The sequence below is a fragment of the Geotrypetes seraphini genome, chromosome 12 (assembly GCF_902459505.1).
Source record: "Geotrypetes seraphini chromosome 12, aGeoSer1.1, whole genome shotgun sequence".
Classification (NCBI taxonomy): Eukaryota; Metazoa; Chordata; class Amphibia; order Gymnophiona; family Dermophiidae; genus Geotrypetes; species Geotrypetes seraphini.
In genome coordinates this window covers 120195190-120220573 of record NC_047095.1, presented here as the reverse complement: position 1 = coordinate 120220573, position 25384 = coordinate 120195190, and the positions used below count along the sequence as shown (strand labels likewise).

The 25384-nt window shown below is 44.5% G+C and overlaps 1 protein-coding gene across 5 annotated transcripts in view; it reads left to right on the top strand.

The window, feature by feature from the left end:
- LOC117346117 (class I histocompatibility antigen, F10 alpha chain-like) overlaps window positions 1–11243 on the top strand; it is a 63850-nt gene extending 52607 nt beyond the window's left edge. For 3 of the 5 annotated variants that reach the window (XR_004536560.1, XR_004536559.1, XR_004536558.1), the window contains exons 3-8: window positions 1853–2128; window positions 3001–3285; window positions 5606–5731; window positions 6269–6304; window positions 7142–7375; window positions 10521–11243. Coding sequence is in view for 2 of the 5 variants with exons in the window: in XM_033915513.1 (XP_033771404.1) it covers window positions 1853–2128; window positions 3001–3285; window positions 5606–5731; window positions 6269–6304; window positions 10521–10549 (752 nt within the window). In the remaining 3 variants the exon portion in view is untranslated. The remainder of the gene's footprint in view (window positions 1–1852; window positions 2129–3000; window positions 3286–5605; window positions 5732–6268; window positions 6305–7141; window positions 7376–10520) is intronic. The other 2 variants (XM_033915513.1, XM_033915514.1) reach the window with 2 other exon arrangements.
- Window positions 11244–25384: the final 14141 nt, after the last annotated feature.

Genomic DNA, 25384 nt, shown 5'->3' with positions numbered 1-25384 from the left:
GTCATTCTCTAGCCCAAAATGCCTTGTGCGATAAAAAGAAGGAAGATTGAATGAGATTTGATGAGTGTAATGATGATTTAGCTGATATAATTGAATAATTTATTTTACATTCTGCCCCTGATAAAGTTCAGTCTCTTTCGTCTCTGAGTGATTCATACTCTGTCCACACAAGTCCATGTCTGTCTCTCTCTCTCTTTCTCTTTTTATCAGAGGTTCACTAATTTTGTCTCTCCTGTCCCCTCATAGGATCACGCCAATCCTTTTCAATTCTCTGCCTTCAGAAGTCATATTCTGTCCCACATAAGTCAATGTCTCTTTCTTCTTATCAGAGGCCACATGCTTGACCATATTACGCCTGCTTCCTTCCTTCACCCAGGGGTTTCATACTCTGTTCCACACTAATCCCTGTTTTATTTTTCCCAGACCCTTCATGGGGGAGGGGGCATGCGATGAAGCTACTAAGTAGTAGATTTAGAACAAACCAGAGAAAATATTTCTTCACACGATGTGTAATTAAACTCTGGAATTCATTACCAGAGAATGTGGTGAAATCAGTTGGCTTAGCAGGGTTTAAAAAAGGCTTAGATAATTTCAGAAGCCGTCCATAGGCCATTATTGAGATGGCATGTGGAAATTCACTGCTTATTCCTAGGTTAAGCAGCATAAAATCTGTTTTACTCCTTGGAATCTTGCCAGGTACTTGTGACCTCAGTTGGCCACTGTTACAACAGGATACTGGGCTCGATGGACCTTTGGTCTGGCCCAGTAGGGCTATTCTTATGTTATTATATGAGCTAAGCAAAGGGAAATCAAGCCATTGTGACATCACTGATGAGGTTGGCTCTTAGGCATTGGTGGAATGAGGCATTATGACATCACAATCTCAGCTCTGGAATGTTGCTACTCTTTGGGTTTCTGCCAGGTACTTGTGACCTCGGTTGGCCACTGTTAGAAACAGGATACTGGGCTCGATGGACCTTTGGTCTGGCCCAGTAGGACTTTTCTTATGTTCTTATGTGAGCTAAGCATAGGGAAATCAAGCCATTGTGACATCACTGATGAGGTTGGCTCTTAGGCATTGGTGGAATGAGGCATTATGACATCACAATCTCAGCTCTGGAATGTTGCTACTCTTTGGGTTTCTGCCAGGTACTTGTGACCTCGGTTGGCCACTGTTAGAAACAGGATACTGGGCTCGATGGACCTTTGGTCTGGCCCAGTAGGACTTTTCTTATGTTCTTATGTGAGCTAAGCATAGGGAAATCAAGCCATTGTGACATCACTGATGAGGTTGGCTCTTAGGCATTGGTGGAATGAGGCATTATGACATCGCAATCTGAGCTCTAGAATGTTACTACTTTTTGTGTTTCTGCCAAGTACTTGGGACCTGGGTTGGCCACTGTTGGAAACAAGATACTGGGTTTGATATTCTTATGATCGCTCTGTATCCCTCTTCTGTCCCCATCTCTTCCCTGTCCTCAGAAAGTGACCTTCTATCCCACATCCCCATCTCTTTCCTTTCCTTGGGGATTCACACTCTATCCCACACCACTTCCTATTTCTTCCGTGCCCTTGTGGATCACGTTCTGTCTCACACTAGCTCCCATCTCTCTCCTCTCCTCAAGGAATCTCTCCACCATGTTCCTCACTATCCCTAATCTAATCTAATCTAATCCTTAGGTTTGTATACCGCATCATCTCCTCGGCGCGGTTTACAGTAGAAGAAATAGGAAGGAACTACAACAGAGAGTTAGAGGTAGAAGTGTGAAGAAAATTTAGAGGACTTGGGATGCCAAGATATAAGAGTTTCCTATCCCCTCGTTTGACCCCCCATCTCTCCCCCTTCTCTCAGGGATTCACACCCTGCAGTGGTCGCACGGCTGTGAGCTGACAGAAGGCGGCTACGTCCACGGGACGAGCAACTTCGCTTACGACGGCAGAGACTTCCTGGTCTTTGACAAGAGCAACCTGCGCTGGATCGCAGCCTCGCCCTACGCGGAGGTGACCCGACAGAAGTGGGATGCCGACGTCGAGCAGAACCAGGCGTTGTGGGGGTACCTGGAAGAGGACTGTCTCAAATGGCTGAAGACCTTCCTGCATTTGGGAAAGACAGAGTTTGAGAGACAGGGTAAGGCAGAGCCTTCTTGGTGCTTCTCTCTCTCTCTCTCTCTCTCTCTCTGTCGCTGCTTTTTGGGAAACGTCTCTTTTTTTTCCATCAAACTCATACATATGGCAAGAAAAGATGATTACGTCAGGGATGTTACATCAAGACTCCTAACCAGAGTATTAGCCACAAACTGCTTTTAAGAAGCACCACCCCCTCCCTATTGTTATCTTCACCCCTTTTTTAAAAAACAACAAAAAACCCTAAAACCTTAGTTTTAAAGACCGAGTCATCAAGCAAGAGGAGCTCGACTCGGTTAACAATAATGTAATACATAATACATAAACTTGACAAGGAAAAGTAGAGTGAATTAGTTAATTTCCAAAATGTTTAGCAAACAAAAGAGTTTTTTTCAGAACTTTCTGGAATAAACAAAAGAACTTTACTTATCGTTACCCACAGGCCCCTTTGTTACCATATGTCTTTGTCTGATCTGTCCTTTGATTGACGGTATATCGGATATGTAATAAACTTGGAAATGATGTTCTTTTGCACTCTCTAACATAGTAACATAGTAGATGACGGCAGATAAAGACCCGAATGGTCCATCCAGTCTGCCCAACCTGATTCAATTTAAATTTTTTCTTCTTAGCTATTTCTGGGCAAGAATCCAAAGCTTTACCCGGTACTGTGCTTGGGTTCCAACTGCCGAAATCTCTATTAAGACTTACTCCAGCCCATCTACACCCTCCCAGCCATTGAAGCCCTCCCCAGCCCATCCTCCACCAAACGGCCATATACAGACACAGACCGTGCAAGTCTGCCCAGTAACTCATCTCTATAGTTTTTTTTCCTTGCAACTCACGTCATCTCTCACTGTCTCTCCCGTGTCGCAGCTGCTCCCCAGGTGAACATTACAAGCTGGTACAGCAGTGACGGTACCACCCTGATCCTGTCCTGCCTGGCCATCGGTTTCTACCCTCCTACCCTCCGCATGACCTGGCTCCGGAATGAGAGTGACTCCGGAGCGCCACAAGGCCCTTCCAGGGACATTCTCCCCAACCCGGACGGCACCTACCAACTGCGGGCGACTCTCCACCTCTCCGCCTTGGAAGACGGGGGCCCTTATGCTTGCCGTGTGGACCATGAAGCACGGGCAGAGCCACAGATCGTGGTCTGGGGTAAGAGTGGCACTGGATAGTCCACTGGGGGAGGCGTTGGAGTGAAGGGATGGTGTGGGGGTGAGAAAACAGTGGGGAAAACTGCAGTGACGGTTAATGCAGGATCTCTTGTTTGGCCACCAGAGAGAGACCTCTTCTTTGGTGAATGAACATACACAGTTGTTGATAGCAATGTAATTTGGGGGAGTTTATTTGGGGGGGGGGGTTAAATCAGAGGTTCTTACTGTATGCAAATCTCTCTCATGAGTATTCATTGTGGATATCCTGAAAACCTGACTGTCTGCAGTGTCACCAGGACCACAGTTTTTAATCATTTTTTTTTATTGACCTCTACTGTGAATAGAACAATCGTGCCATATCAGAAACATGTCCTTCACAGAAAAATAACAAGGATGGCATATAATCACTTGATCCAGATGCCAAGTTACCCAGTTCTAGGCTGGAAATTTTGGCACAGGCCCGGGTTTGAACTTACATCCCAAAGCACTGTGGGATTTGTAGTGCCTGATCCCCCTCCACACAAATCAGGGCTTCAAGTTCCATAATGCACCAGATGTCAGAAATCCAGGATTGACTGAAAATCTCCCTCCAGGAACTTGGCATCTCTGAGAAGCTTCAGACTAGACAAAGGAGGTGAGGTGAGAGCAGGCTGGTCTTATTGGATATGGAAATGGGCAAATAAGGTGACCCCAGATTCCTACTAAAGCTCTGTAGGGAGATGTCAGGCAGCGCCTTCTCAGCAGGAACAGACGCAGTTAGGCCACGTCATATCTCCTGAGCATCCACAGATGTATAAATCCTGCTGTCCTCGGAGAAAGCGGAACTACAATTCCTAGGGTTACCAGATTTTACTTTAGTGAATTCCAGACAACCCTAGCCCCGCCCCCAGGCCCACTTAGTCCCACCCCCAATACCGCCCTAGCCCCGCCCCAGACTCCCCCTCCCCCGCTGCCCGCTCTCATCGGGCAGGAGGGCATCCGTGCGTGCACGCATGTGGCATGATGATGTCACATGCATGCGCGTGTGAGATCATCGTGTGGCATGCGCAGATGCCCTCCTGCCCGAAGCAATTTTGGGGAAGCTTTTCAAAACCTGGACAGACCCCAGGGAAATCCAGATGTCTGGTAACCCTAACAATTTCCAGCATGCAGTGGGTGTACCAGCTTATCCAGTGGTTGGTTATTCGAAGCTGGTGGGAATGAGTCTCCTTCTTCTTTACTTTAATTTTCTCTCTTATTTACAATACCCAAAATGAAGTTTCCAAAACTGCTCCAGCTCAACCCTGAGCTACCAACTATTACAACAGCGTTAAACTCCGAAATCAGCATTGCCGTTATCATAACCCCTCCAGAGTCCCCCCTTTCCTTTCTTATCATTTGCTCCCGTCTACCCTCGCTATTCCCCCCCTCCCTGCCACCCAAAAACTACTTCCACTGACGTGAAGAATTATAAAAGCAAAGATTCTTCTCATCGATCCTACATTTACTCCGTCAAAAATGACCAAGACATGGGGTTCACTCGATGAAGTTACAGGAAAATTACTTATAAAAACAATAGGAAGAAATATTTTTTTTTGCCTGGAGAATAGTTAAGCTCTGGAACGTGTTGCCAGAGGACGAGGTAGGAACGGTTAACTTAGCTAGTTAAAAAAAAAAGGTTTGGACAAGTTCCTGGAGGAAAAGTTCTTAATCAGCTGTTGAGACAGATATGGGGAGAAGCATACATAAATGGTCCCTTCAGCGTTTGTCATACACGAGGAATGAGTCCTGTTTATAAGGTCCTTTGAGAGTCTTTTACCTTCAATGAACCTGATTTTTGGAAGATGCTGTGGTGCCCTACGATTCTACAGATTTTTGCTGCTGTAAATGGCCTTTTTTCTTCCCTCATCCCTTTTCTGAAGTTTTTCATCTGTGATTTTTACTAATATTTTTTGGCTGAGCCCCGTCCGTTTTCTCCCTTCAGAATACTTCACCTGTAGGACCTGAGCCTGATCATCTGACTAGCCCTTCACTCACTTCCATTCTAAGAGACAGGAACCAGTAACGCAAAATTTCTTCTAGTCAGGCCTTTTGTTGTTGTTCTCAAGAGCAGCTCATAAAACTCAACAGGCATCTAGCCACCTAATCTTCCCTGAGGGCATATGTTTAGCAGGGTCCCCCAAACCTCTGTATCTCTTTCAGCATCAAATAGGTTTGGGGGGTCCCTTGCAGCATAGGGGCTTAGAGTAATCACCCCCTTAACACCAGCCCTACTTCCTACCCCCAAACCATCTTCACCCCAACCCAGTTAACGCCTCTCAATCTTTTGTCTCCATGTACAGATCCCCAGACTGTGAGAGGAAGGGGCGCCCGGCCTGGGATTGCAGTTGGTGCGATGCTGGGGACTCTTATCCTTCTGGCACTGCTGACAGGTGCCGCTACAGTCATTCTCATCATCAGGAGACGAGGTGAGTCAGGTGGAAGGACAGGGTTCCAGTTCACTTGGACCGTGGCTTCAAGGTTTCCGGAAAAGTCCAGAGACAGGCAAGGGGGAAGCCGCCACTTGGCTCTGGATCAGTAGCATGGAATCTTGCTACTATTTGGGTTTTTGCAAGGTACTTGTGACCTAGATTGGCCACCATGAAGACGGGCTAGATGGACCATTAGTCTGACCCAGTAAGGCTATTCTTATGTTCTTATGTGAGCCAGTTATAGGACAATTGAGCCATTGTGACCTCATTGATGAGGTTGGCTCTTAGGCATTGGTGGAATGAGGCATTATGACATAATGTTGCTACTCTTTGGGTTTCTGCTAGGTACTTGTGGCTTTGGATTGGCCTCCGTGAAGACGGGCTACTGGGCTAGATGGATCAGTAAGGCTATTCTTATATTCTATCAGCATCCACCAGAGAAACCCTTTCACGCTGCTCTGGAATTCTTGCATTTTCTATGGCAAATGACTCTCTTCACAACCTAGAATTTTCTCTTTTTTTTCTTCCTCCTAGGAGGGAAAACTGGGTCTTTGGAAAGTCTCACCGATGGTAAGAGATGCCTTCTAATCCCTTTGATTAAGTTCTCTCCCCTACATTACATTACATTAGTGACTTCTATTCCGCCTGTACCTTGCAGTTCTGAGTGGATTACAGTAGAAGATAGCTGGACATTTCCAGGAAGTTACCGTTTAGGGTCAGTTACATAGTAGAGGCTTTGGTGAGAAATAGAAGGAAGGGTGGAGAGTTGAGGTTTACTTGTAGGGAAGATGCAGTTTGGGGTAGGTTAATTGATAGAGCCATTGAGGAGATATTAGTAGAGGGGTAGGAGGGCAGGTGGGCTGTGGGCAAGGCCTCTCAAGCTGGGTGATGCATTTTGGGGGTAATTCTATTAGTGGACGTCTCTTTATAAGCACCCCGATGCCACACCCTCTAACAGCACCTGGGCACCCAGATTCCATTATAGAAGTCTAGCGTATCCCAGCAGACCTGGTGTAACTGGACGGCGCCCCCATGTGGCCCATCACTTACCGTATTCTTTAATTGTACATGTAAGGGCCAGCCTTGCCAGGCTCCTCCCATGTGCCTACATCCCTTCATGCATACGAGGGTTGATGCATAAGTCGTGGCGACTATTTTTTTCTCTCTCTCTCTCGAAAATGCGCCAACACTGGCAATCTAATATATACATTTGAAAGTGTACGGCATGTACTACTGAATGTTGCCGCCAGATGAGAGATGAATGTAGGCGTCTCTGGTAGGGGAGAAGCCCAAAATATGGCATTTGAAATCATTGTTTTATCATGGCACACAGTGTCAAACATGGCCAGCAAAGTACAACCACAAACTGTTTAACTGTGATGAGACGTTTTCCTTTGTATACTCCAGTGTGGCGCAAACTGTGCACCCCGGCAGATTTCCGGGTGTGGTGGCAAGATGCCGGCTGACTGCTTACGGGACATGCTTCGTGCGGCGAGCGGTGGCTGGAGGACATCGGCGCGTGCGTGGACATCGTCGATGGGATGAAGTCGTGCATGCATGTGATGTCACCGCATCGACCGCTGCGCATTTCCGGGTGCCCTCCAAACACGGCCGTGAGATTAAAAAGTTTGCGACACACTGGTATACGCCTTTATTGTCTTAAGCCTCTCCCCTCCTCCAATCTGAGGTCTAAGGAAGATAATGTTTGTCGTTGCCGTGTTCATCTTTTCCTTTTTCATCGTTTAGATCAGTGGTCTCAAACGCGCGGCCCAGGGACCACATAGGGCCTGCCAGGTACTATTTTGAGGCCCTCGGTATGTTTATCATAATCACAAAAGTAAAATAAAACAGTTTCTTGGTCTTTAGCTATAAATTACAATATTATTATTAAGACTTAGTCAAAAGGAAAGATTTATAAACTATAAAGAGTTTTACCTCATGCAAAATTGTCATTTCTTTAATAAGACATTACCGTAACTATTTTTTCCTAAGGCCCTCCAAGTACCTATAAATCCAAAATGTGGCTTTGCAAAGGGTTTGAGTTTGAGACCACTGTATTCTAGTTACAAGTTGTTTTTTTTATACTCTTTGAAAAGCAATTTTTTAAAAAAAACTGGTGCCATCTTGGTTGGGACGCCGGCAATTCTCCACTCTCACCATGCCATTCTCACTTTGTCCAGGTTTTGAAAAGCCTCCTCTAAATCGCGTCGGGCAGGAGGAAATCCGTACATGCACGGCATCCACGCATGCGTGGATTTTCTCCTGTCCAATGAGAGCAGGCAGTGGGGGGTGGGATTGGGGATGGGGTGTAACGGAGTGGGGATAGGTAGAAGTGGGCGGGCCTGGGAGTGGGACTAGGGGTCCAGATTATAGTATAATAAAATCTAGCAACCCTACCCATGCCACACTCGTACCCTCCCTCCCCCCCCCCACCTCTTTAAAATCTTTGCCAGCCTGCTGCTCACACTGACCTGCCTCCCTCTGAAATCACTTCTGAGTTGTGGTTCCAGGAAGGGATGGCAGAGGGAAAGCCAGCACGAAGCAGCAGGCCAGAGAAGCTGCTCACACTGGGGAAGATTTAAAAAGGTACGGCGTGGGAGGGCGTGAGGGGGAGGGGCTTGGCATGGAAGGCATGAGGGGGGGCCAGAGAGAAGGGCGTGGGGGAGCAGCACCACCCTGGGTGCTTCCTACCCTCACTATGCCACTGGCTGGGGGGCAGCCATTTTGTGCAGCAGAAGAGCACAGAGGAAGTGACATCACTCTCTGCTCTTCAGGGACAAAATGGATGCTCTCCAGCAGCATCAATAAGAAATTCCCTTAGAATAGTGTAACCAGGGTTTAAAAGTTGCCTGAGTGAGAAAAACAAGGTTTAATGAAGATTTTAAAGGGTTTTAAAGCAAAGAAAATCTGGACTGTAAGACCTGTGTGTGTGTGGGGGGGGGGGTTCCTTATTTTCAGAAGTATGGTTTGTGTATCTTATGTATTGGTGCAGTTTTGGTATTCTGCTGCTGATCTGCACAGGTTTGCTGTCCTAGTGCAGAGATCAGCATCAGTTGCTTGAACATTCTGTCAGATTTGATATTTGGGAGGGTGACTGGGATCTGTGTGGAGGTGGTTTGGCTTTGGAGGCTTTTGAGAAGGTAATTATACACTTCTCCCTCAGTATTCGCTATGATAGGGGATTAACAGAACCGCAAATACAGAAAAACCGCGAATAACTTTTTCATATGTTATTCGCTGTTTTCTATTAAAAAAACATTGTGAATAGGGTGAAACCGCGAATAACATGGAGGGAGACCTGGCCTGTTCCTGAAGGAGAGGCAAAACACGGTGAAGAAAGTGCTGAGAATCAGCGATTTTCTCTGTAAATGCTTGGAATTAGAGATTTCTCTTTGCAAACTGATGTAATTTGGGGGGGGGGAGGAGCCAGCAAGCTAAAAACCGTGAATAATTGAAACCGCGATTGCTGAAACCGCGAATACGGAAGGAGAAGTGTAGCTGATTTTATTGAATTTTGAATAGGAATTGGAGGTTTTGGTTGAAGTTGAGGTTTGATATATAGATTCTGGTATTTATCTAAGGGTGAAAACATTTCTTTCTGGCTGATGTGAAGGATTGCTTTATCTGTGAAACTATTTGATACTAGAAATAGTCTGTGAGAATCTTCTGGGAAGTGTTTTGAGAGATTCTCTGAGTGACAAATCTGTGGTGCTGAGTTTTGGAGAAGATTTTATGAGAGTTCCTGTGTAATTTTGTGAGAGACATATTGGTGAAGCAAAGTTGTGAAACCTGATTTCTGGAGAAGTTAATGACAGATTTCTGTGGAAAGTTGTGAGAGACTATTAGTGAAGCAAAGTTGTATAACTGCCTTGGAAATCTTTTTCTGGGAATAATTTCTGTTAAGATTTTTGGGATTCTGGGAAAAGATTTATATGCATGAAATGTTTAGAGGAAGGATGAGTTTTGTGATTATATATAGGGAATTTTGGGGAGGGAAATAGTATAGGGAATATCAATCTGGTTTTTTTTTCCCTAGCTTAGAAGGTATTTTAGGCAACTGTGGGGTTATTAGATTTAGGTTAGGGTTTTTCTTATTGATTTGGTTTTAGTTAGAGCAGTAGGTTGGTTCCAGAGAAACAGAGACCTACTAGCAACAGTGCGCCAACATGGTACCCCAACACAGAAAGGACAGAAAGCACCCGAGGAAAAAGGAGAATTCGGAGAAGCTGGAGGCTGTAAGATACATTATTTAAAGAAAGCGATCTTAGACCCATCAGTTAGTTTTCCCTGGACAAAGGATTTTTAAAGAATAAATAATACTTATAAGAAATCCTGCATAGCAATTGCTGATAGTAAAACACAGTTAATGGGATCAAAGAAGATTTGACTTGGACATTTAAAGAACTGAGTAGAGGGGAAGCAGAATTTCATTGTCTAGACTTGTTATACAGCATTTGTTTATTAAATTTTATTTCTGTTTTCAATTTAGAGTCCTTAGTTTAATTGACATTTTTATTTCCGGGTTACATTACATTTTGTTATTACATATATTATTTTTTGATGTAATTCACTCCTGCTCCTGGGGAAAGGTATCAATTTAACCCTCGGTGTTCACGACTACAAAATAAATCTTATTTCAAGAGGGATACCTCTTACCTCAGTCAGAGAAGGAGGGGGAGACTGCCTGGAAATGTGAACATTTTATTTATTTAAGACATTTTTAATCCACCTTTATCCGCTTTTGTAATAAGGTCTTTGTCTTTTTGGTTCTTTCCTTTCCTTGCAGAAGTCTCCACAGCCTCAACAGTCTTGTGACCCATCGGGGACCTCTGCGCTGTTGTTGCTCCCAACTCAGCTGCTGCCAAACATGCTCAGAAAGGAAACCATGGTAGACAAGGCACTGGGCCTTCCTGAGGGATGGCCATGAAAGTGACATTGCCTACTAAACTCCATAGAAGGGGACAAGAGATGGACAACAAAATAGACCCTTGGATCATGCTTTATCATGACTTGTGATGCGTAAGGATGATGACGCTGGCCATGGAGACCCCTCAGGGGTATGCAGGCGTCTTCTACTCCTAATCCCATCCCTCTCCTGCTTCTCACAAACTGAAAGTTCAAACCGCGCTCACCCAGGGAGAACAGAAAGTAGTGTGACACCCTGCCTGATGTGTGATTACAGGGTATAAACCTAATTGTTCAAAGGTTGTATTTTCTCTCTTGTGTCTGTCAGAGTGAGGGTTTATACTGTGTATTAAAGTCCATGGGCCTGAAATTCAAAGCTTTTAACACTTCCAGTTGTGAGAGCAGGTGAAGTCCAGGCCGAAGGTGTTCTTCCTAAACAGCCAATCAGTGCCGGGGATAAGAACTAATGCACGGAGAATGAATAAGTGCCCAAAAGGTGCCCTAACTGACCAAATGACTGCTGGAGGGATGTAAGCATAAACCCCCGGTTCATAGACAAAACCGCGGAAGACAAAGGCGCGCGCCGACAACTGAGCGCAAGACGGAGGTGCGCGCCAAAGACAATGACAGTTTTTAGGGGCTCCGACGAGAGGGTTTGTTGGGGAGCCCCCCCACTTTACTTAATACAGATCGCGGCGGCGTTGTGGGTGGTTTGGGGGGTTGTAACCCCCCTCATTATACTGTAAACTTAACTTTTTCCCTGTTTTTAGGGAAAAAGTGAAGTTTTCAGTAAAATGTGGGGGGTTACAACCCCCCAAACCCCCCACAACGCCCCCACAACGTGGCGTCGGAGCCCCTAAAAACAGTTATTTTCTTCGGCGCGCACCTCCACACTGCGCTCAGTTGTCGGCGCGCGCCTTTGTCTTCTGCGGTTTTGACCTGACACTTAAACCCCCCATGCACCCCAGTGTCACTGACCCCCTCCCATCTCCCAAATATGTAAATGAAACAGTACATACCTGCCTGTGTGATAGCATCAGATGTCACGGCCAGTCCGAGCAGAGCTGCAAACAGGTCTCGGGAGTAGCCTGGTGGTCAGTGTAGTGGACTGCAGAGAAGGGGACCCAGGCCCATATCCCACTCTAACTACTACCGTGTCTCCCCAAATATGAGACAGGGTCTTCTATTAATTTGTGTTCCAAAAAACACACAAGGGCTTATTTTCGGGGAATGTCTTTTTTTTTTTCATGTACAGCAATCATTTCTCCCTTTCTCTCCTCCATCCCAATTCTTCCTGTTTCCTTTCTCTCTCCCCCATCTCCATGTGCAGCATCTTTCCTCGCCTCTCACCCATCCCCTTGTACAGTAGCTCCCGAGGCCTCCAAAAACAGCGGCAGAGGGAAGGCCCTGGCGGGGAAGGCAGCAAAGCAGCCCATTCAGAGCACTGCCGCTGCCACGGTTTTGGAGGTTTTTGGCGTGGAGGTATGTCAGGCTCACGGTGGGAGGATCGGTGGAGTTCTGCTGCACAGAGGGATGGGAGGGATGGACAGAAAGACGCTGAAAAGGGGGGAGGCCTGGCCCCGGCAGGGAAGGCTGCGAAGCAGCCTGTTTAGAGCGCTGCCACTGTTTTGGGAGGCCTTGGGAGCTGCTGCACAAGGGGATGGGTGAGAGGCGAGGAAAGATGCTGCACATGGACATGGGGGAGAGAGAAAGGAAACAGGAAGAATTGGGATGGAGGAGAGGAAAGGAGAGATGATTAGCAAATTGGGCAGCACTAGTGTCAGAGATGGAGTCAGGGAATGTTGGGGGTCGATCTTAACTAGGGCTTATTTTTGGGGTAGCGCTTATATTAGTAGCACCTTTAAAAATCATGCTATATGGCTCTACATTTCCCCTTATAAGACATACATGGCAGGATTTGCTTTTCATGCATTTTGGCAGCTGGTTTGTTCCAGGCGAATGTTATGCTTTTTTCACAATTTTCTTCTTTGGGACTGTCTAGGGGTCATTCTCAATTGTTACAAAAATCTTCCCTGTTGGCTAAGAAATGTATTCTTTTACGGTGGAGACAAGCTGAAGTACCTACTGTTACCATGTGGAGAAATGAGGTGTTTCGATAGTTAAAATATGAATATTTGGATGTTAAACATGGTGGTCCTGGGCGTTGGAGGAGATTTCGGGCTATTTGGGTGCCTGTTTGGGACAACTTATCCTATAGAGCCCGAAGTGCTCTCCTGAACTTTTGACACTGGAGTGCTGGGGGTGGGGGGTGGGTTGGGAGAGGGAGGGGAGAAGTTTCGGTCTGTTTTTGAGTCCTTATGGTCTACGTCGGGGGTGTCAAAGTCCCTCCTCGAGGGCCGCAATCCAGTCGGGTTTTCAGGATTTCCCCCATGAATATCCATGAGATCTATGTGCATGCACTGCTTTCATTGTACGCTAATAGATCTCATGCATATTCATGGGGGAAATCCTGAAAACCCGACTGCGGCCCTCGAGGAGGGACTTTGACACCCCTGGTCTACGTGGAGAACCACACAATAGACTTTCTTATCACTTGTTTTTCTACTTGGGCTATGTTTAAGAATGTTGTGTTTTTTTGTATTGAGCAACTTCTAAATAAAAAAAATATTAAAAAAAAAAATCATGCTAGGGCTTATTTTCGGGGAAACATGGTACACTTGCGGTGGAGAGTGTGAGCCCACCAAAACCAACCGTATCATCATAGGGGTGACATCTGCAGGCTTAAGGGTTATTGTTGTGGTGTACCGCTGGGTCCAGTAGGTTTTGGGTGGGTTTTGGAGGGCATTATGGTGAGTTGTGTACCTGGGCCTTTTGTGTGAAGTTCATTGCAGCTCCCCCTGAGCTGCCCCACTGCTCTGCTGGGATATTTGTGTGACCAGTCTGCTCCAAATGCTGGCCCCTCCTACATCCCAGTGGCTTGTTTTGTGTGTGTGTGTGGGGGGGGGGGGTTCTTTAGGTCCTTTAAAAAAAAAAAAAAAAATTCAAAAAGACAGATGCACTTAGGACAAGCACTCTGAAAAAAAACCCCAAGACAAAAATCTGTAGAATCGTAGGACACCACAACATCTTCCAAGAAACAGGTTCATTGAAGGTAAAAGACTCTCAAAGGACCTTATAAACAGGACTCATTCCTCGTGTATGATAAACGCTGAAGGGACCATTTATGTCTCAACAGCAGATTATGGACGTTTCCTCCAGGAAAATGGTCACGTTCGCGACTGGATTTTTGTTCGCCTTCCGCAAAATGTCCAAGCTCGGCTTTTGGACGTCAAATCAAAAATGCCCCTCCACGCCTCCTGTAAAGGCTGTTATTTACAGTCCCTAAATGACTAATAATCACCCTGAGTATCACTTGGAAAGGTGGACCAAACCTCCTCGTTATCACCATCAGCACCACGGACAAGGACACTGGATTTGGAATATACTTTCGCACAGGAAGTGTGTTGGATGCCTGGAACACGGTGGTTGAGAGAAATACAGTGACAGAATTCAAAAAAAGGAGTGGGATAAATACAGAGGATCTCTCCCTACCCAGCAAGGGGTGTAACCTGCTTGCAGAAGCAGGTTTAGGACAAATGTTAGGAAGTTCTGTTTCACACAGCGAGTGGTTGGCGCTTGGAATGCTCTCCCGGAGGAGGTGGTGGCGGAGACTACTGTTCCGAGCTTCAAGCGCAAGTTGGATGCACACCTTCTTGCAAATCATATTGAGGGATACAGGAAATCCGGGTCTCCAAAAAGGAGTACCTAAATGGGCCACCGCGTGCGCGGATCGCCGGACAAGATGGACCACGGTCTGATCCGGTGAAGGCATTTCTTATGTTCTTATGTTCTTATTCCATCTTAACGTAAACTGTATGCTCTGTTGAGTCCTCTACTTACCTTGCTAGGGAAACTAGATGGACCTAGACGATCTTTACCTGCCATCTGCTCCTATGTTATGAATTACCTGAAGGGCCCAAGAACCAGGAGAGGCATGACGTGTTCTGGTTTAGGATTTCCGTAGCTTGGGAAGGCGCAGTAATGGCTGATGGGTGTCTTTCTCTGCAGCCCTTGGGCCATGTCCTCGGAGGCAGGGGGGAGCTTACCTGTTGCTTCTTCCTCTGCCACTTTTATTTTCGACTCAAACATAGAGGACAGTGGTGTGAAATCACTCCAAGCTGAGAAGAACCATCCACTTCAAATAATCAATAAATAATCAATCGTTTACTGATTTGGAAAAGATTCTTCTACTAATTCGAATTTTATTTTATTTTTTCCACTGCGGTTGGGATCCAGGGATCGTCTTTGGCCACTAATTGTACTGACATCGAGGGATCATCTCGGCCATTATATCCTACTGTTGCCTTCCATTGTACCGAGTCCAATTAGCCCATTTCAGCTTAATTTTTTCCACACATTTCGCTTTTCTTTCCCATTCCTTGTTCTTCTTTCTTTTATTAAATTCTTAATATTGTTCTCATGATCGAAACATTCAAAATACTGAAGGGAATAGACTTAGCAGATAAAGACAGGTTGTTCACCCTCTCCAAGGTAGGGAGAACGAGAGGGCACTCTCTAAAGTTGAAAGGGGATAGATTCCGTAGAAACGTAAGGAAGTTCTTCTTCACCCAGAGAGTGGTGGAAAACTGGAACGCTCTTCCGGAGTCTGTCATAGGGGGAAACACCCTCCAGGGATTCAAGACGAAGTTAGACAAGTTCCTGCTGAACCAGAACGTACGCAGGTAGGGTTGGTCTCAATTAGAACACTGGTCTTTGACCTAAGGGCCGCCGCGAGAGCGGACTTCTGGGCATGATGGACCACTGGTCTGACCCAGCACGGGCAATTCTTATGTTCTTCCTACTTTATGTACATAGTTCTTACCACCACTTTCAGGCTGCATAGGATAGATTGCGATCCCGTCTGGGACAGATAGGGAATATCTATGCACCTTATTACTATATTACGGGTTTTTCCTGTCTAATGTTTATATTTTCCTTGATGTATTCCTTCTTTACACCATCTAGAACTGCAAGGCACTGTGTGGTAGAGATTTGCCCATGGACAGAAATCCCACCCGTCCCCACCCGAAACCCTTCCGTCCCTGCGAGGAATCTCCTATGGCCCCTCCCATCCCCCCATAAAAGTTACCTGTCCCCATAAAAAGCAGCAATTACTTCTGACAGTTTTGAATTTTTTTTTTTTTAGTCTTAGTTTATTTAAACCAACAATAAAATACAATAGAAAGAAATAACAGTGAACAGAAATAAGAGACGCATGCATCACCGGAAAGAATTAGAATCGACATTTGGTCATGCGACTGTAGGGTCGACCATTTCTTGTTAAAAGAAATAAGAGAGTTGGAATTTTTGGCAACTCTTGGTACTTGAGGATCGTCTTTCTTTTCCTGCAGCTTATAGAGTTATCGCTAAGAGCAGACACTTTGCTGATAAATGCCCATTTGGTGTTTTTCTCTTTCACCACTGGGTCCAGTTTCTTTGCATCCAGCTTTTTACTGGTCAGAATGGGGATGACCCAGATGATCATAACCTCTTCATTCTCGAGAATTCACTTAGGGATGTAGGTCCCCCAGTACTCTTCCAGTCCAATGATGCTAAAGTGTTTGCAAAGTTCCCAGCGGATGTGAGATGCTATTTCATTGCATCTTTCTACATTGCAAATTACTACCCTCAGCCCCTTGCAGCCGTCTATGAATAGGGTAACTGTTCCTAGCAGTTACAGTTCTGTTTTTCCATTTCTCCACTCCTGTATTTGCTGCGATCTGTGTCTCCCGTAATCCACTGTCCTGAGTTGCATCTTTCCAATTTATTATCCTTTGGTTTCAGTTCCCCTTTCCTTACATGTTTCCAGTTTTGATTGATTTACATTTCCCACTCTGTTTCTACATTAACCACTTGTTTTTTTCCATGCTGGTGGGGGTGATGTTGAAACTCTACTCAGGTAGGGGGATAAATGGTTCAGCCGTTATGCTAGACTTTTGCCACAGGAGGGCAGCACTGAGCATCTCTGCAGTTAAATATACTGATTCCTGAAGCAATGCGCCCTCCAGTGGCCAGAGACTGGAATAGCTCCGCAAATTACCAGTAGAGGAAACTGCAGATTTTGAACAACAGTGAATGAATGAACCCTTTTTATTTCCCCTTTTAAATTGATCTCCATTGGTTGGTTATTGAGATAAACTACTTTGCATTCCATAGTTGGGGAAGAGAGTGTTCTCTAAATATAATGTGATAGAGTATGAACCTAATCCATCTCTTGAGCTGTTTACAAATGCTGACTCCCTGGTAGTCTGAAGATTTCACTTTGTTTTGTTTTTTTTTAATTGTGTAATGAAGAAGACAGACAGACACCAGGACCACACTGTGTTATTGTGAGAAGGTCCACCTCGTCTGCCACAGTGTGCTTTGCTGATCAATGCTTTTTTCTTGCTTCCTTAGATTCTGTGCTTGATCCAGGATTTCTTAAATTATGTCACTGCTATCTGCTCCAGAAGTCCATCTCAGTGAATGTCTGATATGGACTTCTGGAGCAGATGCTACCAGAAGCTTCCTTAAGAGACTGGGAATCCAAACGGCAGATGATGTTTAATGTGAGCAAGTGCAAAGTGATGCATGTGGGAAAGAGGAACCCAAACTATAGCTATGTGACGCCGGGTTCTGTGTTAGGAGTCACTGCCCAGGAAAAGGATCTAGGTGTCATTGTTGAGGATACGTTGAAACCCTCAGCTCAATGTGCGACGGCTGCTAAGAAAGCAAATAGAATGTTAGGAAATATCAGGAAAGGAATGGAAAACAAAGATGAAAATGTTATAATGCCCTTGTATCGCTTTATGGTGTGGCCACACCTTGAATACTGTGTGCACTTCTGGTCACTGTATCTCATAAAAAGGATTTGGAGGTGTAACCTATGGAACTTGTAAGTCTTAAGTAGTTTGAAAGTGAGCCTCAAAGTGGAATTAGAAAATGTACAGAGAAGGTTGATGAAAATGATAAAAGGGATGGGTTGACTTCCCTATGAGGAGAGGCTAAAGCAGCTAGAGCTCTTCAGGTTGGAGAAGACACAGCTCAGGGATGATATGATAGAGGTCTATAAAATACGGAGTGGAGTGGAAAGGGTAGATGTGAATCACTCGTTCACTCTTTCCAAAAATACTAGGACTAGGGGGACATGCGCTGAAGCTACTAAGTAGTAGATTTAAAACATTACATTACATTACTGATTTCTATTCCGCCTCAACCTTGCAGTTCTGGGCGGATTACAAAAGAGACAACTGGACATTTCCAGGATAATTACAGAGAGAATTCTGGTCATTTCCAGGAGACGTTACAAGAAGTTAAAACAATCCGGAGAAAATATTTCTTCACAAAATGTGTAATTAAACTCGGAAATTCACTGCTGGAGAATGTGGTAGAAGTAGTTGACTAAATCTCCAGCATCCTCAAAGCAGGCAAGAGCCAGTCCCAAAGCAGGAGAAAACAGGAACCTCTCTCAGCTATTAAAAGCTGGCACTGAACAGGAGGCCGGACTGGAAGAGACCTGGGCTCTATGTGATCTGTCACCCACCACGAGATTAAAATCATCAGAGGTTGTGTCTATGTGGAAACTCCTTTTGACTTGCTGAAAAGTGTAAGGTTCAAGACCACAACTTACCCAAATTGCTCACATGAATGGTCCTATACTTTTAAGTCAGGCAAAACTTGAGATTTGAACCCACAATTCTTAATACTGCCTTTGTTTTCAGGACTAAGGTAAGGGCAGGAACTTGGGACAGAAACTACCTTATAGCCACTTGCGGTTCCTGCCAAGTTGTCACTCTACAAGTGTTCTTGCATCTGCTGTGGTGATTTGAACCCAGAGATGGAGAAATAGAAGTTCCGAAAAACTCTCATTGTGAAAGCCTGGCTGGCTCAAGTGTTGAATGCTGGGTTAGTAACAGGAGGCTGAGGGTTCAAGCCTTGGCTAAGGAGTAGGGGCTGATACTGCTCCAAGAGAAGAGGGTGGTAACAGGAGGTTGAGGGTTCAAGGAGTAGGGGTTAAGAGAAGAGTAGTTTTACTCAAATTTAGTGCATTTTTCATAGTAAAAAGTAGCATAATCCCCAGCTGCTCTTGGCTCTTGCGAAGAGGGTAGTAACAGATGAAGGGAAGAGGTTGAGGGTTCAAGCCTCAGCAAAGGCTCACATGGGCTGATACTGCTCCATGTGAAGTGAAGAGGGTAGTTTTACTCAAATTTAGTCCATTTTTTCACAGTAAAAAGTAGCTTAAAGGACCTTCTGCAGGTTTTAGTTTTGCAACAAAAGTATTTACTAATCCCCTTGTCTATCTGCCCCTTTCTCCTCCTATAGTCCAGTCTATCTAACCTCTTCATTTACCTGCTATGGTCCCATCTGGCTTTGGACTAAGCCAGACTCAAACCTGTGGCCTTCTATATTGAGGCAAAGTCCTTTAGCCACTGAGCCACCAGTCAGGCAGGTGCTAGATGTTCTCAGTTTCTTCCCTTTATTCCTTTCATGCTTTGATTTGGATTTAAAATTCAAACACCCAGTCGCAGGAGTTGAACCCAGGACTCTTTGGTGCAAGGCAACAAAGCTTTCCTCTAGTCCACCACTGGACTGATGAAGGTTGGGTCACTTTTTCTCTTCCTTATACTTCTCCTTCCTTGATTAGGATTTAAAATTCAAACAGCCAGTCAGGAGAGTTCAACCCAGGACTCTTTGGTGCAAGATAACAAATTTTCCTCTAGTATACAACTTGACTAGTGATGGTCGATTCACTTTTTCTCTTTCTTATACTTCTTCCTTGATTCGGATTTATTAAAATTCAACCATACAGTCCCAGGAGTTGAACCTGGGACTCTTTGGTGCAAGGTAACAAAGCTTTCCACTAGTTCACCACTGGCTTGCTAAAGGTTGGGTCACTTTTCCTCCTCCTTATACTTCTTCCATCAGTCTGTTTTATAGTTGAAACAACTCATCAAATAGGGGATTTGAACCCACAACCTTTAAGTACTGATCATATACATAGCCACAAGCTGCTTCATGTAATGCTGCTAATTTTTCTCCCTCTTATACCTCTCATTCCCTGATATGAATTTAAGATTCAAACAACTAGTCAGGGATGGGACTTGAACCCAGGTCTCTTTGGAACAAGGTAGCAAACTATTCCTGTAGTCCACCAACAGACTGACGAAGTGCAGCTTACTAACAGCTAATGTAACATGGAGCTTTTTTTCTGTTTTTGTAAATTGGTCTCTGAACCAATAGCTGAGTAACACTGGTGCTGATTGAGGGCAATTATCCGGACCAATTATTACAAATTGCTTCAGTGCTTCTCAGGTAGTGCCAGGGTGGTCTGTGGGCAGAGTAAGAGATCCCTGGTCATCTTTTTTTTTAATTCCATAACCACAGAACTAGCCAGAAATAGAGTTAAGATAATATAAAGAAGTTTCTAGGTGTATTTGAATAGCACTAGCTCTGATTGCTTCTCTGGATAAATACACTGACTGTGTTTAATCTACTGTGGTAGGATTTACAATTTTAAAAAAACCCCAAACAAAATACTGATCAACTCAGCTGTTCTTCTTTTTCCTATAATTTGTTGCAGCATACCTCAACTATACAAAAAATTAAAAAATAAAAGATCTCAAGTGATGGGATTATTCTCAGATTCAAGGCTCTCCACTGATGTCATATACAGTCTGAGATAAGCACAGAGGACTGGTAGGTGTGAGGGTTTAAAGTCTGGGATTAGTACTGGGATTCAGGAAGAAGCTATGGGTTCAGAGACCGATTTACAAAAACTAAAGAAAAGCTCCATGTTACATTAGCTGTTGGCGAGCCAACCTTCGTTAGTCCAGTGATGGAGTAGAGGAATAGTTTGCTACCTTGTTCCAGAGAGACCTGGGTTCGAGTCCCATCCCTGACTAGCTGTTTGAATGAGAAGTATAAGAGGGAGAAAAATTAGCAGCATTACATGAAGTGGCTTGTGGTTGTGTACATGATTAATACCTTAAAGGTTGTGGGTTCAAATCCCCTATTTGATGATTTGTTAGAACTTTAAACCAGAATGATGGAAGGAGAAGCATAAGGGGGAGAAAAAGTCAGCCAACTATTACCAATCCAGTGGAGGATTAGAGGAAAGCTTTGTTATCTAGCGCCAAAGAGATCCTGGTTTGACTCCTGGGACTGGATGTTTGACTTTTAAAAATCCAAATCAGGGAAGGAGAAGTATAAGAAAGAGAAAAAGTGACCCAACCATCACCAGTCTAATGGTGGACTAGGGGAAAATTTGTTATCTTGCACCAAAGAGTCCTGGGTTGAACTCCCCTGACTAGCTGTTTGAATTTTAAATCCAAATCAAGGACAGATAAGTATAAGGAAGAGAAAAAGTAACCCAATCTTCATCAGTCCAGTGGAGGACTAGAGGAAAGCTTTGTTACCTTGCACCAAAGAGTCTTGGGTTTGACTCCTAGGACTGGATGTTTGAATTTTTAAATTCAAATCAAAGCATGAAAGGAATAAAGGGAAGAAACCGAAAGAACTTAGCACCTGCCTCCCTAGTGGCTCAGTGGTTAAAGGACTGCTCCTTCAATATAGGAGATCACAGGTTTGAATCTAGCTTAGTCCAGAGCTAGATGGAACCATAGCAGGTAAGTGAAGGGATTAGATGGACTGGAGGGGGGGGGGGGTCAGGGTCAGGAGTGGGTTAGATGGAAGAGGGGGGCAGATAAGAGGGGGTTAGATAATACTGTGTTCCAAATATATTGGATGCACTTTAAGCTACTTTTTACTATGAAAAAATAGACTAAATTTGAGTAAAACTATCCTCTTCACTTCACATGGAGCAATATCAGCCCCTATTCCTTAGCTGAGACTTGAACCCTCAATCTCTTCCCTTCACCTCTTACTACCCTCTTCACAAGAGCCACCAGCAGCTGGGGATTATGTTACTTTTTACTATGAAAAATGCACTAAATTTGAGTGAAACTACCCTCTTACCTTCACATGGAGCCATTTCAACCCTACTCCTTACCTGAGACTTGAACCCTCAGCTCCCTGTTACTAACCCAGCACTCAACCCTTGAGCCAGCCAGGTTTTCACAGCTAGAACTTTTCGGAACTTATATTTATCCATTTCTGTGTTCAAATTTGTAGTTAACACAAAAAAAGACTCAAATCCTCAACCTCCTGTTGCTACCCTCTTCTCTTGGAGCAGTATCATCCCTAGTCCTCAGCTGAGGCTTGAACCCACAGCTTCCTGCTACTAACCAAGCACTCAACTCTTGAGCCAGCCAGGCTTTCACATCAAGAGCTTTTCGGAACTTATATTTATCCATTTATGGGTTCAAATTCTAGTGGCTGACACTACTTTTCACACTCTATAAATTAATCATCTTGATTTAAATGGTCCTTTTCCTTAGCTATTTCTTGGCCAGAAACCTAGAGCTCTGCCTGGTAGTGTGCTTAGGTTCTATCTACTGGATTCTCCATCAAAACTCACTTCAGCCTATCTAAACCATCGAAGCCCTCCCCAGTCCATCCTCAAATGTGCAAGTCTGCCCAATACTGGCCTTAGTTCAATATATATACCATTATTTTCTAATTAGAGATCCTCTGTGTTCATCCCATGCTTGTTTGAACTCTGTCACCGTTTTCCTCTCCACCACCTCTCTCGGGAGCGCATTCCAGGCATCCACCACCCTCTCCGTAAAGAATTTTCTTACATTGCTCTTGAGTCCTACCACCTCTCAACCTTAAATTATGCCCTCTGGTTTTACCATTTTCCTTTCTCTGGAAAAGATTTTGCTCTAGGTTAATACCTTTCAAGTAATTTAGTAACATAGTAGATGACGGCAGATAAAGACCTGAATGGTCCATCCGGTCTGCCCAACCTGATTCAATCTAAAAATTTATTGTTGGCTTTTTTTTCTTCTTAGCTATTTCTGGGCAAGGATCTACAGCTCTGCCTGGGACTGTTCTTAGGTTCCTTCTACTGAAGTCTCCATCAAAGCTCACTTCAGTCCATCTACACCCTCCCAGCCTTTGAAGCCCTCCACAGCCCATTATAGTAATATAGTAGATGACGGCAGATAAAGACCAGAATGGTCCATCTAGTCTGCCCAACCTGATTCAATCTAAAAATTTGTTGGGGTTTTTTTTTCTTCTTCTTAGTTATTTCTGGGCAACAATCCAAAGCTCTGCCCAGGACTGTTCTTAGATTCCAACTACTGAAGTCCCTGCCAAAGCCCATACCAACCCATCTACACCATCCCAGCCACTGAAGCCCTCCCCAGCCCATCCACCACCAAATGGCCACCACCAAACAGACACAGACCATGCAAGTCTGCCCAGTACTGGCCTTAGTTCTTTAATATTTACTATTATTTTCTGATTCATCCCACACCTTTTTGAACTCTGTCACCATTTTCCTCTCCACCATCTCTCTCAGGAGTGCATTCCAGGCATCCACCACCTTCTCCATAAAAAAAAAGTTCATTACATTGCTCCTGAGTCTACCACCCTTCAATCTCAAATCACGTCCTCTGGTTATACCATTTTCCTTTCTCTGGAAAAGACTTTGTTCTACGTTAATGCCTTTCAAGAATTTAAACGTCTGAATCATATCTGCCCTGTCCCTCCTTTCCTTTAAGTCTAAGATATATTCTAGGTTTCCTGTCTCACCTCATACGTTTTTTGGTGCAAACCTCCATTTTCGTCGCCCTCCTTTGGACCACTTCAAGTCTTCTTATGTCCTTTGACAGATACAGTCTCCAAAATTGAACACAATACTCCGAGTGGGGCCTCACCAAAGACCTGTACAGGGGCATCAACACCTTCTACTGGTCACACCTCTTTCTATTGCCTGAGCAGTGGTCCCTGACTATTTCTATAACCTACCTCTACTCCTATCTATACCCCTCAATCCCTTTGTCCTCTAGGAACCTGTCCAAACCTTCTTTGAAGCCCTGTAACGTGCTCCTGCTTACCACAGCTTCCGGAAGCACGTTCCATGTATCCACCATCCTCTGGGTGAAAAAGAACTTCCTAGCATTTGTTCTAAACCTATCCCCTTTCAATTTCTGAGTGCCCCCAGAAATCAAGGAAAGCCCGGGGAAGCTCAGTTCAGCGATACGTAACCACCAACTCCTATGATGGGAGGATGTTGTGGTTTTTTTTTTTAAAGAGCAGGTTAGAGAAGCATCTATCTGAGAGATTTTACATATAGGGATCCTGCATGGAGACAAGAGAGTGCAGTAGATGAATCCCTGAGGTCTCTCCCAGCCCCATCTTTCTCCGATTCTAGAATAATTATCCTGGAACCATAACTCTCAGAATTTTGTGATTCTAGACATGTTATGTCAGGCATCAGTGATATACATCTTGGTTTAATGGGTTCTATATTATTATTATTATGCCAGTTCATTCATCTGCCACTCTTGGGGAGGGCAGTGGATAGGAGATGGTGCATTTATTCTCCCCTTTTCCACCCCATATATTCAGGGACATGCTTCTTCTCAGGAGGCACCAGCCCAAGGTCCTGTGCCTGGATAAGCTCCCTGCTTAATAATTACCATTGCAAACAGAAACAGGTCAGGTGTAGTAGAAATACACAGCAAACACCTCAGCGGGACAGGCTTGGCCCATCAGAGTTCCCAATAAATTGATTCATCTTTGATTTTTGAAATCCATTTATTCTAGGAAATACCCTCTAAAAATACGTAACAGCAAGATGTTCTTCAGAGGAACTGAAGAACATCTTCTCCAAACTCCAGGAGTGTCAGGTGCACAATCCCATCCCTTCTGCATAGGCTCCCATCAACCTGAATACCTGGTACCATGGCTGTCCAGCCCAGGGAAGCTTTTAGCCTCATTAGCTAAGAGACATTGATGTCCTGTATGACCCAGTTCAAATGCAGTGGAAACATAAGAATATTTGAAGTCTCCATCCCTCTCTGGAATAGTTAACAAATGAATCCAGTCCACTTTTTATCCCCACTAAATGCCAGGCTGATTGTCTCAAGAAAAGCAGTGGACAATTAGAACAAGTCTCTGCACACAGTAGGGTAAAATTCAGGTCTAGATCAGATTGGTCAACCTGGGATGAAGCAGAAAATCCAAGGTCACATCTGAGACTCGCTAGACCAGCCCTCAGGATGGCTACTGAAACAGCCTGTGCTATGCAGAAGCTGTGGAGTTTTCCCTAAAGGTTAGTAAGCAAACAAACCCAGGGCTACCAAGTTGCTCAGTTCCAGGCTACCCTCTGAATTTTGTGCTGAAAATCAAAAGCATCAAGGATAAGGCTGTCAGAAACCCAGAACTGATCTATGATCTCCCTTCTAAATCTTGCTTTTCTTAGGGAATGCAATGGGGAACTCAGAAGTCCAAGTCCTTGCCTGCAAGGGAGTAAACCCAGCACTGGATCAAGTTGGAAGCCTTACAGATGTGTTATATTTAAAAGTAGAGGAGCTCCAGCTACACAGCCAGTTTGAGGAGGGCAGAGCAGGCAGTCGCTCTGCACAGATGGGAACATCTCTAGTATTAACAGATTTAAGCAATTCAATCTGCATTCTGAGGAATGTCCACAGGAGGACAGCACTGAGCTATTAAATATAGTCATCTCATAGACAATGGCGCCCTCATTTGGCGCTTTCAAGAATAGCACCCATAAATCTAAGATTTGAAATTCAGCATAAATTTTCTTTAAATACATTAAAAAAAAAAAAATTTATA